The sequence below is a fragment of the Podarcis filfolensis genome (genome assembly GCF_964270895.1).
Source record: "Podarcis filfolensis genome assembly, chromosome: 1".
Taxonomy (NCBI): Eukaryota; Metazoa; Chordata; class Lepidosauria; order Squamata; family Lacertidae; genus Podarcis; species Podarcis filfolensis.
Genome location: NC_139604.1, coordinates 102,661,355 through 102,683,840, shown reverse-complemented (window position 1 = coordinate 102,683,840; position 22,486 = coordinate 102,661,355). Strand labels below are relative to the sequence as shown.

Below are 22,486 nucleotides of genomic sequence, written 5' to 3'. Positions count from 1 at the left end.
AACCAGGAAGAAACTCGCTGTGTACAGTACAAGTGGGAACACATTTCGGTTGCTGTAGCAACCACCAATACATATTGAGCAACTGAGGCAAGTCTGTTCTATGGCAAGCATTAAACACTCTCTATAGCATGGCCAAAAGTTACAAAACATAAGAAGCTGCCTGATACCATGTCAAACCATTGGTCCATCCGTTATTTCTACAGTGACTGGCAGGAGTTCTGCAGAATGTCAGATGGGGTTTCCCTCCCAGCCTTACCAGGATATGCAAAGGATTGAACTTGGGGCCTTCTGCATGCAAAGCAGGTGTTCTGTTACTGAACTACATTGCCCTAAACAATGTCTTCAGTCTTCAGATCGGTATTAGAAACTCAGATACATAAGTTAATTGCTAAATGGCATCTTAAACCTGGGTTAAAGTATGTCTAGACACTATTCCCCCCTCCCCCCCAGTGGAGTTTATTCTTAGTCTTATTCATTAAATTTCTATACCAGTTTATATTTTAAAGAAAACATCTCAAAGTGGTTTACAACTCATTAAAACACAAAAAAACCCCAAAACCAACGACAACAATTTAGAATAAAACAAATTCAAGCGTCAAGGGAAATATTTCAGAAATACTTCTCTAAGTGACATTTTGCTTTCCCCATATTTATTTCCCTACTTAATTCGCATAACTGCCCCATAGCAGAGGTACTCTAGCCAGTATGGTGTAGTGGTTAGAGTGCCGGACTAGGACCTGAAAGATCAGGGTTGAAATCCCCACTCAGTCATGAAGCCCACTGGGTGACCATGGGCCAGTCACAGGCTCTTAACCTACCTCACAGGGTCGTTGTAGGAATTAACTAAGGAGGGGAAGTGAACCATGCGCTCCTTGGAGAAAAATGTGGGATATAAATGCAATAAATAAGCTCTTCTGCTTACCGGCATAAGAAAGCTGGTGAGGCCAGCCAGATGGAGATGTCAGTCGCAAACCTGACATCCAGAGATCTCCATATACAGTGGTACCTCAGGTTACATACGCTGCAGGTTACACACTCCGCTAACCCAGAAATAGTGCTTCAGCTTAAGAACTTTGCTTCAGGATAAGAACAGAAATTGGGCTCCGGTGGCGCAGCGGCAGCAGGAGGCCCCATTAGCTAAAGTGGTGCTTCAGGTTAAGAACAGATTCAGGTTAAGAACGGACCTTCGGAATGATTTAAGTACTTAACTCGAGGTACCACTGTGGTCACAAATGGAAACATGCCAGTTGCAAAACACGCCTGGCTAATCTGGAACACTGCTTCAAATGGGAACATACACTAGGAACAGGACATGATTGTGCTGTGGCTCAACCTAGGAGCTTCCAACAAGGCCTCCCAAACTACCTTCCTACTGCAAAGACACCCATCCTATTTCTAACTTGCCCTGTTAGAAACACAAGCAAAGGTCTGCAGCTTTCTCCCCAGCCATCCCCCTCCAAATGAATTTCCCTCACAACTGGGCACAGTTCTGGTATTAGAGCCTAAGTGTAGGGGGGAAATGAGTTTGGGCGACAGACTATGGGAACCCTCTCACTCACTTGCCTATCACCATCTGAGAATGAGTCCCTGGATTCCCCCTGCTTGCCTTATACTTGATTTCAGTAGACCTGCATCAGCCACTATTATGTCTAGCTTGAGCCTCATGTGACCTAGAAAATAAGCTTGACATAAGCAGATTATGCGTTTCACCCACTTTCTCCTGAGTGTAGGCCAAGCAGCAGAATTGGGAGTGGGCGGGCACTGCAGAGTGAACTGTTCCACTTCACACATTCTGAATGCTCCCCTGCCTAAAGCAAAAACCCTCCTAGCAAGCTGAAAAGTAGCACAGTCAGAAGAAACCCTCCCCTGATGAATTTTCCCTGTAAGCAGAAAATTGGCTTGTGTGGGGAAGCATTCATTTCTTCAGCCTTCAGCCTGCATCTACAAATAGTGCAAACGCTTCACAAAAGAAAAGCTGTTCAAAAAACATGACTCAAAATGTGCTTTATGACCTACAATTGCCTACCACCTACATACGCATTACAGAAATATTTGAGTTGCCGCAGGACACCTTTACATTACGCATCTAATTTTCCTAAATTTCAAAATACAATAGGGATGAGTGTGCAATCAATCTGAACATTTCCTTGATCCCTGCCTCCTGTCCCTCATTTACCCTTTACTTCTGGAAGGTTTTTTCCCTACCCACTTTTGCATTGCAAGGCAAAATTATTGAAACCTCTAATGCAACATGGCAATTGCTGATGTGAGACAAGCCTAAATGGAAGATTAGGCAGCTGAGGTGCAATAGGTTTGGGTGGAAACCACAGCAGAAATGCAACTCCCACAACAGATAGCCCTGGTGGAACTCCCCCAATACACTTTGTCAGCAAAGTTTCAACCTGAATGGCTGAAAAAAGCTGTAGCAGGGACATGCACAACCCAGAGGTGGGGCTCATCCTAATGCTCTTTCCTATACCTCAGTGGTGCAACTTTACACCAGCTGAGGCAGGGTTGGTGCTGAGGCAGGGTTGGGGAATCTTTTTCAGCCCAAGGGCCAGATTTCCTCACAACCAAGCTTCTGGGGGCCACATAGCAGTGATGGGCAGGGCCAGAAGAAAAAGTGGGTGGAGGCTTTGTGCAATATCCTACATTCAAGTCACACACAATTCAGACTTTTCTACACGCACACCTCTCTGTACAAGCAAGCAAGAGCTATCAGCATGGTTCAAGGACACATTCCTGCCAGGCAAACAGTGCTCAAGGAATGGGTGGAGCACAATCAGTGAAGAGCGTGGCATGGAAGGGGAGGTGGCCTGAGGAAAGGCCAGACAGAGAGACCTGGAAGATTGCATTTGCCCACCAGGTTGAGGTCTCCCCCCTCCCCCCCTCAGGTAGCACATTTTGGTTCTGCATACACACAGTTCCCACCTATCAGTTTTCTTCCTTCTCAGCATCACTTCACAATACAGTGGTACCTCGGGTTACATATGCTTCAGGTTACATACGCTTCAGGTTACAGACTCCGCTAACCCAGAAACAGTACCTCGGGTTAAGAACTTTGCTTCAGGATGAGAACAGAAATTGCGCAGCGGCGGCGCGGCGGCAGCAGGAGGCCCCATTAGCTAAAGTGGTGCTTCAGGTTAAGAACAGACCTCCAGATTGAATTAAGTTCTTAACCTGAGGTACCACTGTATTCCCTTCTGCTACAGTGGTGTGCCACTTATTAAATAAAGGCACTTATTAAATAAATACAAGGCCTAAAATTGTCTGATGTCTTGAAACTGCCAAACACACATCCACACGCTATTTTCCTGTGCTGCATTTTTGTTCAGATCCCTCAGTGTTAGACTCACATGGGAATTACTCAGAATTGTTTGCTTATCAAGTCATGTCTCAGCTCTAGAGCTGGTTTTAAATGCCTCCAATATCAGCCCTGAAACATGTAAAGTGAGAATATAGGATCACGTGCCTCTGATACACATCTCAAGGTGGCCTTTTGTTCAGGTTTGCCTTGTGCGTATTTTGTATCCCCCCCCCCAGGTCTTTTAGTCTGTTTTAATCTCAGCGAAGAGTGTTTTTAAATTGTGTTACATGCACACCATAATATCAGTCCTTCATTCTCTCTCCTTTTTCTGGGTGCACTGCACCCCCCCCCCCGAAGCGAGGAACAATTCTAAACTCAGAGCAAGGAAGACAGGAAGAGGAGGAAGTGTTGCACCAGAAAGCCTCCCTAACGCTTAGGAAAAATACAAATGGGATTCCTGGCATTTCCCACCATATCCTTCCAACAACAGAAGCAGGGGTGGAGCGGAAAGCCCCTGCATTCCTCCTGGGAGACTACAATGGTGCAGCTTTTGGGCGACTGCAAGTAACAAGGGGAAGGAAAGGACTCAAAGTTCAGGCTGACAGTGAAGCTCACCAATGCTGCCTTGCAGGCACTTAATCTAGAAGTTCCTCTTTTCCTCACTTGCCCCGTGGCAGCGTCTCGTCGGCTGGTTACTGAAGACAAATTACATGCCAGTTAGCTCAGCTGGTTAGAGCATGGTGTTGATAATGCCAAGGTCACGGGTTTGATCCCCACATGGGTGCATATTCCTGCATTGTGGGGGTTGGACTAGATGACCCAATGGGTCCCTTCCAACTCTATGAGTCTATAATTCTGTGATTCACATTTACATCACAGCAGCCTGTGCGATAGCTTGTTGGGTACTCTGGGGCCTGAATGCAGAAGCCCAAGGGCAGAGATCTACTGCGGATCTTGTATGCTTAGATCTCACGGTTGTCACCAGGTGCAAGCGGGGATCAGTCAGACCATCTGCCTTTGCTCTGATGGTGGAGCAGTCCCTTCCGCTTGTCACAATTCAGCCACCGGCTTCCAGTTTGCCCAGCTCAAGCCACTGAACTCAGGGACCCCAAGCTAGAGAACATACCCTCCAGGTGTGGAAATCAGGTATGGCTGCCCACAAACTCAGCCTGGCCCTGCGGGAGTAGCTTAAGTTTTGACACTGACCTTTCAGAGTTCTCAGAATTATTTGTTTAACAAAACAAAAACACACAGTATCTGATTAACAGAGATGACTCCTGGATAACACCACACTTCCTTTAGCTTGGACATGTAAGAGAACAGTGTGTACACTTTCTGTTTTACCTCATAACATGCTGAAAGTGCTCCCGTTCCAAGCTGGGAATTCCATCGATGTGTCTGGTAAGATTGTTTTTTTTGTTCCTCCAAACACATCTAGAATCTCCTTCCTATTATTCAACTCCTACATGCGTTTGCTTGACAATTCCAGATTTAGAATAAATTTTTTACAAAAACAATAGGTACAAACGTGGGGTGAGGATGTTTTCCCCTTATACTCGTTCTGATTCGAGTTTTTCATGTGGAAATTAAAGGCCTGTGAGAGATTACTTTCGTTTAACTTAAAAAGCGACATATCTGGAGACCTAACAGGATGTTGTGTTAGATTACCACAATGATTTTGCAGCTTCTGCAGAAGACACCAGGGATTTTCTTTTCTAGTCAGAACAGTACATAGCTTCCTTTTTGCTGGGCTGCATTCCTCTTCAGTTACACATGCCTGCTAAAATTATCATTTTTGCCACGATTATTATCAACCCCAAATGTTGACTACATGTTGTGTTGGGGGGGGTGCACACAGAAGTTAATCTTGGAATGTAGCCCCTTTGCATGTAGAACATGCCATGTGATTCGGTTCTTACATTGTGTATTCATATAGTCCTGACTGGAGGTGTATCTAGGCTCCTTTGCACCCTTGGCAAAGGATCCTGCACACCTTGCCTAGGTGCCCAGAGCAGCGGAACAATGGCCCAGGGAGCGCATGCCCAATTTGGAAAGAGTGGAAAAGGTGTGGTTTTTGCACACACCCCTGGGTCTGTGCTCTTGGCAGGCGCCAGCCTGACCAACCCCAAGGTACGTTCCTAGTCCTGATGCCCAATGATCCAACTGCCAAAACTGAAACAAAGGTGGCGGAAACACCCTGGTAGGGTGTTTTTGCACATGGGGATGTATGCAACCAATCTTCTTTTTTGGCGATCATTTGCAGCCAAGTAAGATTGTCCTTCATATACACGGTGTTTGGATTTGGGATGGGTTTTTGGAAGGCACCTGTGCGTGAATTTGTTTTATGTGTGTAGATCAGTGCACACTGACCAACGCACAGTCTTCGCAGTAAGGCTCTATTCCAATGATATGAGTAATCACAATGACCGGTAGATTCTTATCAGCTGCAGCCTTCATCCGCCTTCACAGCTGTTGTAACATACTGCTTGTTATCTTCCACCTGTTCTGCCATTGAGGACTTTTTGGATCATTCTTTGTCTAGCTCCTCCCCTTTGACCTTACCGCCTTGGGTGACCCTGCTGGGAGTACGAGTCTCCTGACGGCTTCACTCACAAGGGTCACAGGAACATGCAAGCCCATTCAACACAACAAGATGATGATCCAGCGAATGAGTATGCAATCAATGACACAAACTGGCACATGTCTTGGATTTGCATTGACGTACTGCATGTTTCTATACTGGCTCACCACTGTTCCTCATATCAACTCTGAGCTTCTTCTCCTTACACCAGGGCTGAGCTGCCAGTTATCAGAAACCATACTGAGTTCTCACTGCACCTTCTGCAAAACTTGTTCAACTTACCAGTACACGACAACAAGTAAATCCCTGCTTCCACCAGCCAATAGTTAGTGACTTAGCCACAGATATGAAAAAACCAGGAAAGATACGTTACAGGGTTAAGGAGAGTAATAGCAAGACCATTACGCCATGTTTCTGATAAGGCTTTTGTGCACCACCACAGCCTCAGTTAATACTCTGCCAGATGCAAAAGCTGTACGATTTCTGTCAAAAGCTGTTAAGAGATCACCCTGTCAAACAACCACAAGCTAAAAAAGCAATTCCCATGGCAATGGATGTTTTTGTCCAAAGACTGTATAGAGCTAGAGGGACAGCATCCACTATGCAAAAAAAGTGGCAACAAGAACTCTAGACACTCATGATTTTAAAAAGGTACCTCACCTCTGAGGTGCTTCTTTTTTTTTTTGCACCCAATCACTAACTAAACTGATGTCAAGAAGAGACCTTGAAGTCCTCCCATCCCAGTGGCTGCTTCTCATGACAGATTTCACACTAAACTTTGATTGTATGCATGGGGGTACCTGTTGGAAGTGGCAATGATCAGCACAGTGCGCAAGTGGACTGTGCCTATCTGGAAACACCTCTCTCACTCTTGTCTGCAGTCAATTCATTCTTCTCCTACTGGTCCTCATCCCTGGTATCCCTTTAACATTTCCCTGAACATTTTACTTAGAATAGGGGTCCTCTATAAAGAATGGTGTAAGCATTCTGTGCATGGATTCTAACATGCTGGCCATGTCCAAGTTATCATATTTCAGCATAATAAGAGGGTGTGAAAGAGCCTTATGGCAGCAAATGCAGCCCCTTTCCCTGCTTCCTACACACTAGGAAGTAAACAAACAAGTATTCAGTTAACCAGAGTTTCTCAGTTAAGACAAAATGAGAAACTATGGTTGATGGCTCCAGGAAAAGCCAGAATGTTAAACCATGATTGGAAGCGGTAAAATAGCTATTACACACACGAAGTTATTTAACAGATAGAATGCTACTTACAGTTTGAGATGGAATGGCTTTGTTGTAAACTCTGCTAACGTTGAGTCCATCAATCACAATATCAAAAGGGGGACACTGATTCACGAATGTCTGAAATTCTTCAAGTTCCTAAAAAAAAAAAAGGAAGAAAAAGAGAGAGGGCAAGAAGTTGAAAGAAAAGCAACAATGAAACATAACTGACTTATTATATACCCTGCTATTTTTGTTTTTTTCAACCAGATTTTATATATTCAATGAAAGAAAATAAATTGGTAGTGGGCACAGAATTCAGCAACCAAGCTTTCTTTTATTGCTCTTTTTACTGTAGGTCAGTTTCTAGTCCTTATGCTTGCAATGATAAGCTTCAGTGTGTATGGGCAATATCTTATGAAGATTCGGAAGTCAGAAATTGAGAACTTCTACAGTCTGCATATTTATTTGCCACTCATCTAAGACTATATAAAAAAACTGAAAATTAATGTATGCTAATTTGCATATAAGTTTCAGAAATCCACTTTTCTTGGCACAATACAAGGATACCTGAGCATGGAATTGATTTTTTTCTTAATTACTGAGTACACATTAGCCCCGACTCTAAACAGTTGATAGGAACATATCCTGTAAATTTTATTTTTTACACCTGCAGTAGCTACACAGCTTATTTGTTCTCTTTAGGCCTAAACATACATGTTTATAAACTAATTTCTGCCATATTTAGGATGGAGGTGCCAATCAAGCCTATCAAATTATTTTTAGAACTCCATGAAGTGGTACAGACATATCTGAAAAACTACTCTGAGCGATGTCACCAATCCACTGTGGGTTGAGTTATCCATGTGTGCTGTTTTAATCCATTACTTCCAGAGTTTGCAGAAATGTAACTGGGAAACTGTGGTTTTCCCAACCCTTCTCAATTCCTGGTAATCTGAGTAAAACCTCTCTCATAGCAAGTAGCAGCTGCCTCTCAGCGGGCAACCAAGAAACAACAACTTCCTCTACTAGTTCTTTTGCAGTCGCTGCAGAAGAAAGCACAATCCAAAATGAAAGCATAGAAAAAGGAACATCACACAGGGCCCATGGGCAGGAAGGTCTGGAGGATGTGGAAATACAGGAGCATGTATGTGATTTGGATAATGTGATGTGATTGGCCTGTTAATAAAAATTATTTTTTTAAAAAAAGGAAATACAGGAGCACGTTTTGGGCTAGGTGTACTGCAGGACAGGGAAGCAGTAAAGTCAGAGGCCTGAATTTCATAGAGGAGTCTGAAGAAATTATCCAAACCTTTTGCTGTGCATAAATTATTTTAGTGAGCAAAATAGTACCAATAGTACTTAACATATAGTTAACAAGATGATCCAGCTATGCTGCACACCTAGGACAGAAAACCCCGAGCTCTTTTGGCTTCTCATTCAATTACCTGAAACAAAAGGACATTTTGATTGACACGCATGATTTTGAAGGGGAAAGTTCACCAGTGTGCAAAGAATCAAAGAACACAAAATGGACCGAGTGGGGGGTAACAATACAATCCTATACATGTCTACTCAGAAGTAAACCCCAATGAATTCACTGGCACTGACTCCCAAGCAAGTGTATCTAAATTGCAGCCTACAGTTCCACTTTCAATCAGGTAGGATGCGGATGAAGTAAAACTACTGAAATCAAATTTTTAAAAAATCTTTCCAGTAGCACCTTAGAGACCAACTAAGTTTGTTATTGGTATGAGCTTTCGTGTGCATTCTGAAGAAGTGTGCATGCACACAAAAGCTCATACCAATAACAAACTTAGTTGGTCAAAACAAAAAAAAATTTCCTTCCAGTAGCACCTTAAAGACCAACTAAGTTAGTTCTTGGTATGAGCTTTCGTGTGCATGCACACTTCTTCAGATACACACGAAAGCTCATACCAAGAACTAACTTAGTTGGTCTTTAAGGTGCTACTGGAAGGAAAAAAAAATTTTTTGTTTTGACTATGGCAGACCAACACGGCTACCTATCTGTAACTGAAACTTAGTTGGTCTCTAAGATGCTACTAGAAGGGGGAAAAAATATTTTGTTTTGACTATGGCAGACCAACACGGCTACCTACCTGTTACTGAAATCAACTGAGAATTGCAGGATGGCAAAGCAAACTACTTGGGGTGGCTAGGATTTTCTTTTCGTTTTTGCCCTACAACGCAACAACCAGCAGATCTTGAGTAAACCCAGTTCTCTCAGTCTTATCAATAATACATGTGACAGTGCACTTTGTTCCAACGTTTGACATTAGTCACCGACGTTAGTCACTACCTCCACATTACATTTTTAAAACCTACATTTCGAATCCTGTTCTTGCTGCTTCTTTTTTTTTTTTCAAAATACCTGACAGCACGTCTTCTGGGAACTCCCTATTGCTTTTGTTACTCAAACTGCCTCTCAGGGGTTACTGCAGGTGCATTTCCCGAAATGAACCCTGTCAACTCGCGCATATCACCAAAGCCTTCTAATTACCCTAGACACTTCTGCAGCACAAAAGGAAAGCAGAACTGACATGCTAATACTTTCTTTTTTTTTCACCTCAGGGGAATCTGCTACGGCTTGTTACCAATAAGTTTACACCTAGGGACAAGCCCTGCCGATGCACCATAAACACTTCCCATTCTGACCCCAATAGTATTGCCAACCATTCTACCAAAAAATATCTAGTCAGTGTTTGCAAGTTTCTCGCTCTTGCACCAGCTGCAACCCTGTACAGAATTTCCCTCATCAGTGCCACTTCTGAGACATATGAAAACCACTTCCCCTATAAACTCTGCTACTAGCTCAGGTCATCTGAGTGGGCCTATTCCCAAGTTTCTCAAACTGTACAACCTCAAGTATGAGAACCTGGCCTTTTTTATTTTGGTTGGTTGGTTGTGGCCCCCTCATTATGGCCTGCTAAGGCTTGCTTAATTCGGAGGATTTCCATGAGCCACTTGGCTTTTGTATGCTCTGCTTCGCACCCTTCATATTTTTTAAATCAGTACTGATTTTACTTATGTTGGAAATGCTGCATGTCCATGCTGTTTTTTATGTAGGATTATATTACATGCAAGAGTGTCGTCTGTAAAAGGGCCTTCGCAAACTTATAACATGAACACATCAATAATATAATTACTTTGCCAGCTTTCTAAACTGCCTCTCATGAAAGGCCAAGAGGAGGTCACATGGGGACCACAAAAGGGGAGAGTGAGAGGAAGAAGGCAATTGGGTAGGAACCTGGGTATGCTATGAGCAGAAAAAATGAACTAAAAATGGAGTTTGTGGTATGCAAGGTGAGGTGACAGCTCCGTGTGGGGAAAGATAGCCGTTAGGAGGTTAAGTGATGTATTGCTCCAAAATGGCAACCCAAAAATGAAAGGAAGACTCCCACATACTTTAGCTACCCGAACAGCATTTCCATTCAGTTTGCAAAGCTAGTTTAAAAGTGCTTAAGAACAAACAAGACATGAGGGCACTGCTGTTGCCCAGCAACCATTCAGAAAGATGTGGCCTTGGATCCTGGAAGTGGCATATTATAGCCATCATGACCAGCAGCTGTTAAGAATGTGATGCAATGTGAAGTGGAATCCAACAGATTTAGGCCTTAAAAAGTTTCCCTATGAATACAGCATTGAAGAGTGATTTTTTTTACAGGCTCAATCACTTGGTAGAAATATTTTGGCACATCCTTCAGAAGCAGGAAATTAAATTTTTCTGTGAACTTTTTCTCTCTCCAAACACCACTCAACCAAATTAGACTAAAATTAATTAAGTGAAATGAAATTAGAGCTTGAGCCGAACAATGAGATGAGAAGGGGGGGGGGGTGGAAATAGAATTGAGTTAATGAATCATTAAACTGTCACTGCAGCTCTTTGGCTAACTAACAAATGGCTGAAAGGTGATAATTAGCTACCATTACAGTCAAATTCATCTAGTTATTTCCTTCTTGTGATAAGTAATAGGGCTGACTGAGTAGCTTCGAAGAGTCAGTCGACCACAGGTGTGCACTGGTGCATTCCACTAAGAGTAACAAGTAAACAACAAATATCTGGAAAGGACAGCGATTAAGGCATGATTCCAGCTGTCTACCTGGAAACTCTGCTTGCTGGTCTCAGTCGGACTCTGTTGAGCTCAGAGGAAGTGAGAGAGCGTACAGCAGTGGTATCTCTGATGTCTTTACCGGTGCTTCTCTAACGCACATGGTGGCACAAAAGAAGAATTCCACAGGCGACAATCACCCATTCATTTACACTTGGTTTCACAAACTGGTTTCAGAAAGAAAAATACCTGAATTGGATGACTGTGTGACTGATTAGGGAGGGGAATGCCAGCCCCGTGTCTTCAGTGACTCACTGTGGCTTCATAAGAAAGGGCCTCGTGTACATCCACCTGATCACAGATGCAGATCACCTCACTGAGTATGAAAAATTAGTAACCAACCGTTCCATAACGGCGTCCATAAAACTACTTATCCTCTCAAGCCCAGGAAGAGCCAGCAGCCTTCTCTGCCATAATGGAAACAGTAATTTATACGTTTCTTGAGATATGGGAATTGAAGTTGCATTTCAGGGAGCTAGTATTCTAGGGGTTTTTTTACATCAATGTTTCTTTGAAACAAGGGTTTTAAGTCATTTTCCACAGTAAGCATGCACATCAGTTCCCAGCAGCAGGAAGATTTAGAAATTATGTTACACAGGAACTGAAAAATTCAGTCTTAAATGGATACCACGCTAATTCCTGAACAGCTCAGTGAAGTTTCCCCTGTTGTCCAGCATTCTTTACGTCTTTTAATAAGCCTACAATCAGGATGTTATTTCAGTTAAAAGGCCCTGTGCTGTAGCAAACACTGCTTTTCCTATTAAAATAAGTTAAAATTAAGAGCAACGTCACTGACACAACCTCTTGAGACTGCAGGCATCTCAGTCACTACATCATAACATATAATTTGGGCAAGGATACGTGCAAATATGCCTTAATAATAATAATAAAACATTAACGGAACAGATGCCTTTCTCTATCTACATCTGATCTCAGGCAGCTGCTGCAAGAGCTATTATTAGTGAGAAATGGAATCTCCCCAAACATCCAATACTTGCCTCAAAACAAACATTCTATTATCAAGGCTAAGACTAAAGCTGTTCCCACAACAAATCCCTTCCAGAAAAGCCCCAGCTTTGTGTTAAAAACTCCGGCCATTTCTAATAATGGTAAATTCCCAAAATTTGTAGCACAAGCCAAATAATTACTCAAAATAATAATTCACTTTTAGCAATCATCAAATTATAGAATCATAGAGTTGGCAGGGACCCGATGATCAACCCACCAACATAACAAACCCATAGGTTCTCTCCCTTTAGTGGCCTGCTAATTATAGATGCATGTGCATAAGAACAGTCCTACTGACCCAGACAAAAGGCTGATCTAGTCCAGCATTTCACTCCCAACAGCGGCCAGTCATATCCTCCTGGAAAGGATGACACAGGACTTCCCTACAGTTTGCCACTTAGCAATGAGAATTCAGTGGCATACTGCTCCTGATAATGGAGGTTTTATTTATCTACTGGACAGACCTATCCCCCATAAAACTTATCCCACCCCACTTTATCCCACCTGTGCGTATGTAGCTGCCGCCATATCTTGTGGCAGCCAATTTCATTAATAACGACTCTTTTCATGAAGAACTCTCTTTCTACTACTGGGATGGCTCAGTTGGTAGAGTATGAGACTCTTAATCTCAGGGTTGTGGGTTTGAGCCCCACCTTGGGCAAAAAAATGCTGCATTGAAGGGGGTTGGACTAGATGACCTGCGTGGTCCCTTCCAATTTGACAATTCTATGATTCTACTACTGCCATTGAAGCTCAAGTTTCTTGAGCCACACATTAAAATTATATCTATAAATGCATATACACAGGTAAAAGGTAAAGGACCCATGGACGGTTGAGTCCAGTCAAAGGTGATTATGGGGTGCTTTTCAGGCCAAGGGAGCCGGCGTTTGTCCACAGAGAGCTTTCTGGGTCATGTGGACAGCATGACTAAACTGCTTCTGGTGCAATGGAAGACCATGACAAGTGCCAGAGCACACGGAAACGCCATTTACCTTCCTGCCACAGCGGCACCTTTTTTTCTACTTGCACTAGTGTGCTTTCAAAATGCTAGATTGGCAGAAGCCGGGGCAGAGCAATGGGAGCTCATCCCATGACATGGATTCAAACCTCAGTGGTTTAGACCACAGTGCCACCCATGTCCATACATATACAGTGGTACCTCTGGTTACGTACTTAATTCATTCTGGAGGTCCGTTCTTAACCTGAAACTGTTCTTAACCTGAAGTACCACTTTAGCTAATGGGGCCTCCCGCTGCTGCTGTGCTGCCGCCACGCGATTTCTGTTCTCATCCTGAAACAAAGTTCTTAACCCGAGGTACTATTTCTGGGTTAGCGGAGTCTGTAACCTGAAGCGTATGTAACCCGAGGTATCACTGTACATATACATATACACCCCCTTCCTTTCAGGCAGATTGATTGATTGATTTAAATTTTCAATCTTGCCTAGCTTTCCAAAAAAACTCAAGGTGGCTAACAATTAAAATAGCAAGACAACACAAAGCAAAAACAACCCCCGACTCAAAACCAATCACAATGTCAAAGTATTACCATAAAACTAAATACAAATTTAACAATTCCAAACTCTTGTCAAAATAAAACACAAAGTGAACAAATGAGTGCAGCTTAGGGCCTTTTAAAAAAGCTGCATCTTTAGGAATGGCTTGTAGCACTATAAGGATAGGTCCTGAAACATTGTGCCTGGCAAGACTTTTCATAGGGTGGCTAAAGGAAAAAAGGCAAAGGACCCCTGGATGGTTAAGTCCAGTCAAATTCGACTTTGGGGTGCAGCGCTCACCTCTCCCCTAATCCTAGTTAATACCAGCCTTGCCCAACATGTTCAAGAGATCTGGAGTAGGCCCTCAAATTATGACAATAGCATATCAAGAGAAACATACAGAAGACTTTAAAATACAGTGGTACCTCGGGTTAAGTACTTAATTCGTTCCGGAGGTCCGTTCTTAACCTGAAACTGTTCTTAACCTGAAGCACCACTTTAGCTAATGGGGCCTCCAGCTGCCGCCACACCACCGGAGCACGATTTCTGTTCTCATCCTGAAGCAAAGTTCTTAACCCAAGGTACTACTTCTGGGTTAGCGGAGTCTGTAACCTGAAGCGTCTGTAACCTGAAGCGTATGTAACCCGAGGTACCACTGTACCAAGGTTAAACTGTTAAGGGCTTAAAGAGTTAACATCAACAGAAAGGCCTGACAGAAAAAATAGCCCCGTAACCAGCATCAACACTAGTCAATCTACTCTTGGCCACTGCAGCAAAATAACTTTCCTTATCAAACATCTCCAATCCCCTAAAACCCCATCATTTCCTGTTCCTGAACATGTGAGGAACAGGTCAGGAAATGAAGAGGCTCTTGGGATTTTGAGACAGACATGTTTAACACAAAAACATGTGTGTTTTTCTGTCACTGATAGCTAAAAAACTGTTAAGTGGTACATACAGAGGAGCTGCACACTTGCACACACTCTCATTTGTACAGTAAAACACACTATTAATGGAAATAATGATGACTGCATTTGGAAACAATGCTAGCCATGAAACACAGTTAGCAAAATTAGATTGTACATGCCCTGCATTATGGTGACCACACACTTTGAGCACTTTGCTCCTCTCTTTCTGGAGCAGGGAAAAAAACAATCAAACGGCTAATTCGGTGTTGCAGCCAAACCAGTACTTGTGGTTTGTTTCTCCCCAACAAACCATGATCGGGAGGCCTGGGCTGAATTCAAAAGTTAAATCCAACTATGGATTCCACCCCCACCCCCCGTCTGGTCCCAAACACACCTCCTCATTATTTCTGATAAAAGCCCCACTAGGGAAGCCACTATTATTAGCCAACACGGCACAAAGTGAACTTAAACAGAGATTAAAATAAGAAAAAGAATTTGCCTAAGGCTGTCAAGATTATCTCATGGACGAGGCACGATTTGAACTGGGAGTTTGCTCAGCCCATAGTTGGTACTAACATAGGAAGCGGCCTCATTGAACTACGTTGCTACAACTAGTTTAAAGAGCAGCAAATTCCCTAAATCAGAAATACAGTTGTACCTCAGAAGTCAAACGGATTCCATTCCGGAAGTCCATTCAACTTCCAAAACATTCGGAAACCAAAGCCTGCAGCCAATCGGAAGCCGCGGAAGCCCCGTTGGACATTCAGCTTCCAAAAGAACATTCAAAAACTGGAACACTCACTTCCGGTTTTTGATTGTTTGGGAGCCGGAACATTGAACTCCCAAGGCATTCGGGAGCTGAGGTGCAACTGTAACAGCATATTTCACATTAGAAGGATTCCTACTTTAGAAATCACAGCATTGCTGTGCTGTTCCTTTTGTAGAAGAGTGAAGAATTTGTAAACGGCACAACTCCACGAATGTGATCCTGAAAGAAATGCCCTGATCCATTAGTAACTGATACTTTAAAGACTGGGGCAGAAGAAAGGGAAATAATACAAGTTATGCATCTTCCACAATCTCTGATCTCCGTTAATATTTTTTGTCTCTAGCGTCATATCCAAGATGTAACACGAGCGCCATCCAGTGGCCCGTTTACATTCCAAGGAGGTAAACAATACAAGTATTTGAATTATTAATTCTAGAGATGGTGCTTTTAACATGGCATACTTTCTAAACTGTGGCATGATTTATTAAAAATGGAACAAACGAATTCATGGGCAGAAGCAGACTCATCACAGGCAGGATGGAATGTCTGCTCACGGAGGACCTATAAATAGGTCCAGATTACATTTTTCAATAGTTTTGTTTACAGCTGAGGATTTATGATACTAAAAGTAGATACCAGTCCAAAGGAAATGGCCTCAAATATGTACATACCGTGGGTGCCAGTTTAAAAACATCTAATCTGGCGGCCACCAATGATTCACATGCTAACGATGTAGCTTATTCTTTATTCTGTTATTCTGAATTAGTCATAAATTAAGCACAACTTTTGAGGACTATTATTATATTATTTGGGCTTGCTATTGCAGCAATTAGGTAGGATGGGACCTATCAAGAGCTACATAAACAAAATACTGTATTTTTCGCTCTATAAGACGCACTTTTCCTCTCCTATAAAGTAAAAGGAGATGTGTGTGCATCTTATGGAGCGAATGCAGGCGGGAGGCTCTGCTCAGCGCTCCCTTTAAAGAGCCGCGTGGAGTGTGTGTGCGGCTCTTCGGGGCTTTTCCCCAAGGAGGGAAAGTGCATGGCTCTGTCTCTTCCCCCAGCTCCCGCAAAAGCCCCCAAGAGCCGCGCTCCCTTTAAAGAGCGCGCGGCTCTTGCGGGAGGTGGGGGGGAAGTCAGTAGGCTTGCTTTCGCTGCAGCCAGGAGGGCAAGAGGGATTGGTGCACACCGAACCCACTTGCTCTCCTGGCTTCAGGGATAGCCCTGCAAAGCCTCCTGAGCGAAGATGGAGGAGCGCTCCCTCTTAGCTCAGGATGCTTTGCGTTGCTTTCTTATTTCTTGTTTTCCTCCCCTAAAAACTAGGTGCGTCTTATGGTCCGGTGCGTCTAATAGAGCATGCTGTTCTGCCACTGTGGCGGCAGCATTATAGCAGGGTTATAGGCAAATACATCATTTCTTATAAGCAAATCAGCATAAAAATATTGGTTTCCTTGCAACTCACCTGGGGGGTTGTTTTCCTAAATGTATCAGTCCCTTGTATCACATCCTTTATTATTCTTTCCTTGAGAGTGCTGTATTCTTCTGGACTCAGGTTAATACTTTCCAAGGACTGATTACAAGATGGGCACTGCCCACTGCAATATCAATCAAGCCACAGACAGTTATCAGCAGCTTATAAAATTATCTGCAAAGTAAACCTGATTTTTCTTCAAACAATGATTGAAGAAAAATGCTATATACCAAAAAATTGCAAAAATTAAATTAAATTAAAAGGTGCATTTATTCATGTCTTGATCCAAAACTTGCAGGACCATGTTGGATCCTTGTTCAGATGTAATGCTAAGCTATGGTTTAGTTTAGTACAAAGGTCTCCTAGTGTTGTTAGACTACAGCTCATTATCCCTGCCCACGGACCATGCTATCTAGGGCTGATAGGAGTAGGAGTCCTACAACATCTGCAGGACCACAGGTTCCCCACTACAGCAGTAGACTGTGGTTAAGACCACAGGTGTCTAAGTTCAGAAATAATGCTAATTTGTGGCTGAAAATAGAAATGAAAACACCAAATGTCATCCTCACAGGTGTGCTAGATGAGGAGAGGAGGAAGCACATGAGCCCAAGGCTTGTTCAGGTAAGCTAAACCATGGGTACACCAAACAAAAAGGCCACACGCTGCCTTGCCCAACAGTTAGATGGAGTATATAAAAATGAAGATTTTACGATTAGAGAGTTCATTTATTCATCACACCTCCTGTTAGCAGATATTGCTGTGGCACCAAGCCATACATGCAGTTTTTATTGAACTAAAGCTTCAAAAATCTAGACCAGGGTTTCCCAAACTTGGGTCTCCAGCAGTTTTTGGACTACAATTCCCATCATCCCTGACCACTTGTCCTGCTAGCTAGGGATGATGGGAGTTGTAGCCCAAAAACAGCTGGAGATCCAAGTTTGGGAAGCTCTGATCTAGACCTTTTTTGGGGTGGGATGGAAGAATGACCAGAATAGCAAAAATAAGGGAATGGCAGAGGTATACAAAACTATAGGACACTATAAGGCAGGGTGGTGAACCTTTCTTTGGCTGTTGGGGCTACATTACCCAGAGTGTAGCAAATAACACAGACATAGAGGCTTTTCTCTCCACAAACTCCTCAGCTGATTTATGCAGGAACTGTAGTAGTATTTTATTCCCCACTGCAGTCCTGGGCAGAGGAGTTTGAAACCAGTGCCGTGAGGGGAGGAAAGCAGTGTCTTCTCCACTGTTCAGGTGACTGAACTCAAGAATGATGGGGTATGATTTTACTTGTCACCACAGACTGAGGACCAGAAAACAATTGAAACCTCCATATACTATGTAATGCATGAAGAAGTCTGCCACTGTATGTAGTTTACAGCAGTTGGAAAATGTTCTTCTGATTTTTCCTTTACAGCAATGTATTCTTCTCTAATTTGTCTCCACTTCTACTCCTATTACACACTGTGCTATTTTCACTCACTTGAATTCAGCAGGAATCCTCAGGACATTCAATAATTAAACATATGATAAAATAATTGCAACAATTTAACCTTTTCTTTTGGTGGTTACTGAACTTACACATTTCTGTGTGATTTCACCATTCAATTTAAAGCACAATCCTATACATGTCTTTTCAGAAGTAAGTCTCATTGAATTAAATGAGATTTACTCTCACATAACTGGGTACAGGATTGCATCATCACCATCATCATTTATTATACCCCAACCATCTGGCTGGGTTTCCCCAGCCACGCTGGGCAGCTCTCAACAGAATAATAATAATAAAGCGATAAAATATCTAACATTAAAAACTTCTCTAAACGGGGCTGCCGTCAGATCTCTTCTAAAAGTCAGATAGTTCTTTATTTCCTTGACATCTGATGGGAGGGCATTTCACAGGGCGGGTCCCACTACCGAGAAGGCCCTCTGCCTGGTTCCTTGTAACCTCACTTCTCGCAGTGAGGGAACCGCCAGAAGGTCCACAGAGCTGGACCTCATCAGTGTTCGGGCAGAACAATGGGGGTGGAGCAGCCACTAAATTCCCCTGTACAAATTTATATATGCCCAAATTGTCAGAAACAATTAAAAAACAACAACACTTTAAGCCAGGGCTGAAAATCTTTGATCAAAGTAGTGATAAGCAAGATTATTAAATAGCGCTTCAAGATTAAAAAAAATGTTTACCTATGTTTGATGGTAGTTAAGCTTCCTTTCCAGTTTTCTCCTGGAATACTACAAAAAATTGCACAAAAATTAGAATATGATATTATAAATTTAATCACAGTCCAAAAGATGCACCTCTTGTGACTAGTTCCAAACTAAGGCAACAATTCTATGCGTACTTACTTGTCAGTAAAGTATTTTGAACATTTGGGACTTTTAAAGAACATGGTCTTTATTAAGAGCCATCTGCCTCAAGGGAAGGCAGAAGCAAGCAAGGCCAGGCCAGGGAACCTCTTCCACCACCTCCCTGTCAGCTAGAGACAATTGCCAAAGGTTAACAGTTGCTTAGAGTAATCAGATTCTGAAGCTTGTATGATTTGAAATTGTCTCCAGGCAAGTCTGGCTGAAACAGATCAGCCAGTTACCTGCAACAGGACAAACTTACCTTTCAAACCACTGCTTTATGCTCTGCATTAAAGCTTCCCCAGGATATACTTGATTATCTCTTAAGTAGGAGAGGATGTGCATGAGTTCGGTTTTCAAAATGTCATCCTTCACACTTCTGCCAGTGTCGAAGAAAATCTGTAAGGTATCCAGGTTTGGCACCAGGTCCTTAGCTAGCATCTCATGAAACAGTTCGCATGCAAGATTTATTTCCCGGTTAAGAAGGGCCCCCCTGATGCAGTCTCCATAGTTAGATTTTGAAGGGGTCATGACTTTTTTTAACTCCTCCAGAAGCGACAAGGCCTCCCTCCAGCGTGGTGTACCACTCAGACCTCTGATGAGAAGACCATAACCCGATGTTTCTAAAGTCTTAAATCTGGCTTTCAGAATGTCATGGACATCGTAAATCTCCTCCGTGCACCCCTGAGAGACACACAGGCACAAGTACTTCAGCAAAATACTGTATTGAATATCTCCCTCTCGTTTAGCCACTGCAGCCAATAAGGATTTGGCCACGTCGATGGGGCTGTTGCAAGCTATCATTTGCTCAAACATAAGCACTTCAAACTTTCTCAGTCCCTCAAATTGTCCCTTCAGCTCTTCCCATTCACCAGCACTCAAAGGTTTTTCTGGAGGATGAAGTGTTATTCGCCTCGAAAGGATGGAGCGCTCTGAATCTTCAATGGCTTCACGGGGCCCTGATCTCCTCTTCGATGCTCCAGCAGCAAACAGGTTGAAAGGGCGTGGAGAAGAATAGTCTTTCCCCACTCTGGTCTCCCTTATACCTTCACCTTTACCTTTAAAACTCAATGTGGTAGTTTCTGGACGAATTCTTTTGGGATCCACTGGTTTTGCACACTGATATGATGAGGTGAAAATGAAGCACCCCAAGACAATGGGCATCTGCTGATGCTTTGGCATGGGATAAAACATGTGACTTTTCTTCAGTGACTTCAGTAGCCTCAAGCTGCTTGTTTGGTGAAAAAATACCATGATGCAAAAAAATAACAATGACACCAATGGAGAGAGGATAAAGTCCTGAAGGAACAGCCTAGTTGTGTAGTTTGTGGAGTAGAGGTGTATTAAAACCCTTATCAAAACTGAGAAATGTGGGATGGGATGGGATGGGATAGGATAGAAGTGAGTAGTCAATTTAGGTGTTTCACTAAACTGAATCAGCCTTCATGTAGTCTTCAGAAAGAGAGGCTGTAAACTCATTTCAAAGTGAGAGCATCCCTTTCCCCAAATGTAAAAAAGAAAAAGAATAATAGCTTGATATCAGCCCATCTTTGATGTTCTTTCAGTTGCTATATCTACACACTGAAGTAATAAGCACAATGTGAGATTTTCATTCAAATCCTGTCAAGAAACATAAAAGCAAATAATAAGAACAAAAAAATCAATACCCCCCTCCAAAATGAAACAATATACACAATTGCAACTTCTGGCCAAAATTGCTCCTATCTACTAGTGTTTCTTTTTCTCAATCCCTAAATAGAAAACTCATTTTCTTCTACTTTCTGCAGCTTCCAACCATCCTCTACAAAGGTCTTTAACTGGCATGGAAAATTAGAAGAATTGTGTAACTGGCATGAAGGAATTGCCTATCTTTACCTTAAAGGCAACCATCAGGGTTAACACACAAGTTATGTTTCCAACACAATCCTACCTTCAAGTGGTTTGGCATTATTTTTCACCCTTAAGATACTGTGGCTAAGTTGCAGACACCACACCTCAGGCTTGTGTACCCCTGCTCTCCCCTCTCTTCACACATGACCATGATAATAAACACCCACTTCTGTTTTCAACCACACTTTGTTATTTTGTCTGAACAGGGTAATGTTTTACCATGGTTCATTCAAACAAATCAGGATCATAAACCATGGTTTGATTTGGGTATATGTGAACAAACCATAGTTTAAACTACTAAAATTTGCTCCAGTTTGAACAAAACAACAAACTGCTATTCAAAACCAAACCAGAGGCTCCTGATCGCCTCATGGTTATGCTGCAGAAGGAAATGAGAGGGCTAGTTCGTTCACATAGCACTAAATCATCTTTATGTCTGAATGTAGTGTGTCTGCTGTCATGCTTGACCCCAAGCCACTAAGGTCCACAAGCTTAATTTCCTGCTATGGAGTTTTACTGTTACACAAAGCCATGATGAAAGAACACAGGTGACTACATTTCTGGATTCACCAGAAGGTGAAAAGCCTTGAGATGTACTACTACTTATACTGACCACTGTTGTAAGAAAAAAGCAGAAACACACGGCCGATCCAATACTGTATCTATTTTCTCCTATAATTACAGAAATTTCATGAATAGCAGCAACTGCAATCTCCATCCTCTGTTCCTTACAAGAAAAAGCTGGATGCTTCTGTTTTGATTTGTCTCTAAAAAGATGGGGAACTAATGCACGTTGGGAGGGGAAAATCCGTGATATGAATACAGTATTAAATCACAGGGCTTAGCCCTACTTTTGCCTTCCCCTTCAATACTTGTGGCAAGACAGAACTGAAATAAAATGCTCAGTGTAAACAGCCAAACACAATATTACCGCAAGCCACGACAACTCCCAAGCTGCAGTACAGTGAAAGCTCTAGTCTAGGCACCCGAGATAACTAAGCACATGGCATGCTGGGAATTGTAGTCTATGTGAGCCGCAAACCCTCTGCACCGCCTCCCGCAGCAGCTTCTTCAAGACACTACCGGCCTTTTCCACCCAACCGACCTAGTTACGTGATCAACGCGGCCCTTCTTCATCGCACGGAAGGCATTAACTCAGCATGGCAGACCTATCTCTGGTCAAGAAAACGCCATGCAGCGGCAAGCGCAGCGGTAGCTTCCTCAAGCTTTTTTCCCTCAGAGCCTTCAGCCAATTGGAGTGCTGCATTGAAGTCGGCTGACGAGCACGCGGGTCTCCAGGAATCAATTAACGACGAGCGCTTGCGGTAGCCATGTTACTTAAGGGAGCTCTTCTT

The 22,486-nt window shown here is 42.9% G+C and overlaps 1 protein-coding gene across 1 annotated transcript in view; it reads right to left on the bottom strand.

The window, feature by feature from the left end:
- PRORP (protein only RNase P catalytic subunit) overlaps nucleotides 1–22,471 on the bottom strand; it is a 46,714-nt gene extending 24,243 nt beyond the window's left edge. The window contains exons 1-5 of the mRNA XM_083614923.1: nucleotides 22,237–22,471; nucleotides 19,504–20,861; nucleotides 19,080–19,127; nucleotides 16,884–17,016; nucleotides 7,161–7,268 (exon numbers count right to left, since the gene is read on the bottom strand). Of these exons, the coding sequence (XP_083471049.1) occupies nucleotides 7,161–7,268; nucleotides 16,884–17,016; nucleotides 19,080–19,127; nucleotides 19,504–20,495 (1,281 nt within the window). The 5' untranslated portion in view covers nucleotides 20,496–20,861; nucleotides 22,237–22,471. The remainder of the gene's footprint in view (nucleotides 1–7,160; nucleotides 7,269–16,883; nucleotides 17,017–19,079; nucleotides 19,128–19,503; nucleotides 20,862–22,236) is intronic.
- Between the last annotated feature and the right edge of the window lie 15 nt (nucleotides 22,472–22,486).